We start from the raw sequence: 1,705 nt of genomic DNA on the forward strand, positions 1-1,705 counted from the left end.
TATTTTAATATTATCCCCTCACTCTATTCCGGGAGCGGGGCTCGAACCTGCGACGTCCAGCAGCCCCAGCCCAACGCGCAGCCGCGGACCCACCCGCGGCGCCAGACAGGGACCAGCCCCCGGGATCACGCCCATAAACCTCAGTCACCCCCCGGCCGCCACCATTGGCCACCTGTTCCATCCACCCAGCCGTCCGCGTCTCCTTATTGGCTCGCCCATACGTCCGTCAGCCAGCCACGCGGAGTGGCCCGCCTACGGGGACGTCCGTCCGACATCACCCGCTGGCGCCCCCGGCCCGTCAGCCCGGGCATTGGTCGGGCCGGCTGTCAATCGCAGATCCGGCCCGCCCACTGACGACCGGGGCTCAATCGGAACAACTGCACGCGGCACGCTCAAGCGGCGATTGGTGGACTCAGTTGTCAATCGCAGATCCGGCCCGCCCACTGACGACCGGGGCTCAGTCGGAGCAACGGCACGCTTAAGCGGCGATTGGTGGACTCAGTTGTCAATCGCAAAACATACCCGCCCACTTGTCGACGCACGCTCCCACAGTAGGGCAGAGTGGGGTTGCCGTCAATCGCAAAGCCGGGCCACCCATTGGCTGTTGCGATGCCATCCCCAACAGCGATTGGTCTAGGCTCCTGTCAATCGTAGCCAGAACCCACCCACAAACCTTCGGTCAGACCTCCGCGTCGGCCAATGGCCGGGCGTGCGCTGCTTCGCAGCCTCCGCCTTACCATTGGCCAGCGGACGTCCCTCCGCGTCAGCCATTGGTCGGCCCTGCTGTCGATCGCCACGACAACACCGCCCGCCAAATGAGCCAACCCGCGTCGCTACGAGGCCAACGCCCCACCCACGAAAGAGACCAGCCGATTGGAGCAGGTGGCCGTCGATCACTGCGCGTCGTACGCTCGGGACCCGCCCCCCGCGCTACATAGGCTGAGGGCACCGTCCGTCAAGAGAGCGCTGCGCGGGCATTGGCCAGCGACGGAAAGGCTCCGCGCTGATTGGCGGGAGGACGAGCCCATGCCCCACCCCTCACCGGCCGCTGCTCATTCCTCCTTCGTCTTCGGTCCCTGCCGTCGCTGCTGCTGCTGCTCCTCCTCGGCCCGCTTAAGTCGTGCCTGCAGCCGCTTGCCCTGGTAGTGCTTCACCCCAGCGAAGGCCAGGCACAGCAGCAGGGTCTTGGCCGCCAGCAGATAAAGGAGGAAAGGGACGTTCCCCAGCGCCTGCCAGTTCATGGTGGCTCGGAGCGGGGGCTGGGGGAGCGCCGACCAATCACCGCCGGCCCACGTGGGCTGGCGGCCAATCGCCTGCGCCCCTCCGCTGCGGACGACGGCCGACCAATCACCGCCGGCCGGCGTGGGCGGGCGGCCAATGGCCTGCGCCCCTGCGCTGACCAATGTCCCATCCCGCCTGGAGACCCACGTGGGGGGGCGGGCGCGGCCAATCGGAGCTGGCGTCGGTTCCCGTACCAGCGTCATCAGAAAGGGGGAGACTGACCAATGGAGGCGATGCCATTGCCGCCCTCGTCCCACCCCACGTGGAGCTCCGACCAATGGTGTTGCGGCCATTGATGACCTAGTGGGGTTCCGACCAATCGCGGGGGCTAGTACAGTGGGGTGGGGAAACAGGCCCAGCCCCGCCCCACAAAACCCCACCCCACGTGGGGGTCCGAACGATTAGACGTCGGCTCTGAGCCAAT

The 1,705-nt window shown here is 67.1% G+C and overlaps 1 protein-coding gene across 2 annotated transcripts in view; it reads right to left on the minus strand.

The window, feature by feature from the left end:
* The window catches only part of tsen34 (TSEN34 tRNA splicing endonuclease subunit), a 2,980-nt gene extending 1,624 nt beyond the window's left edge, over nucleotides 1-1,356 (minus strand). The window contains exon 1 of one of the 2 annotated variants that reach the window (XM_043684655.1): nucleotides 1,043-1,183. In XM_043684655.1, the coding sequence (XP_043540590.1) occupies nucleotides 1,043-1,056 (14 nt within the window). In that variant the 5' untranslated portion in view covers nucleotides 1,057-1,183. Of the gene's footprint in view, nucleotides 1-1,042 lie in introns of both variants that reach the window. The other variant, XM_043684654.1, reaches the window with a different exon arrangement.
* Between the last annotated feature and the right edge of the window lie 349 nt (nucleotides 1,357-1,705).

Source organism: Chiloscyllium plagiosum, unplaced genomic scaffold (assembly GCF_004010195.1).
Source record: "Chiloscyllium plagiosum isolate BGI_BamShark_2017 unplaced genomic scaffold, ASM401019v2 scaf_63847, whole genome shotgun sequence".
In the NCBI taxonomy this organism is placed as follows: Eukaryota; Metazoa; Chordata; class Chondrichthyes; order Orectolobiformes; family Hemiscylliidae; genus Chiloscyllium; species Chiloscyllium plagiosum.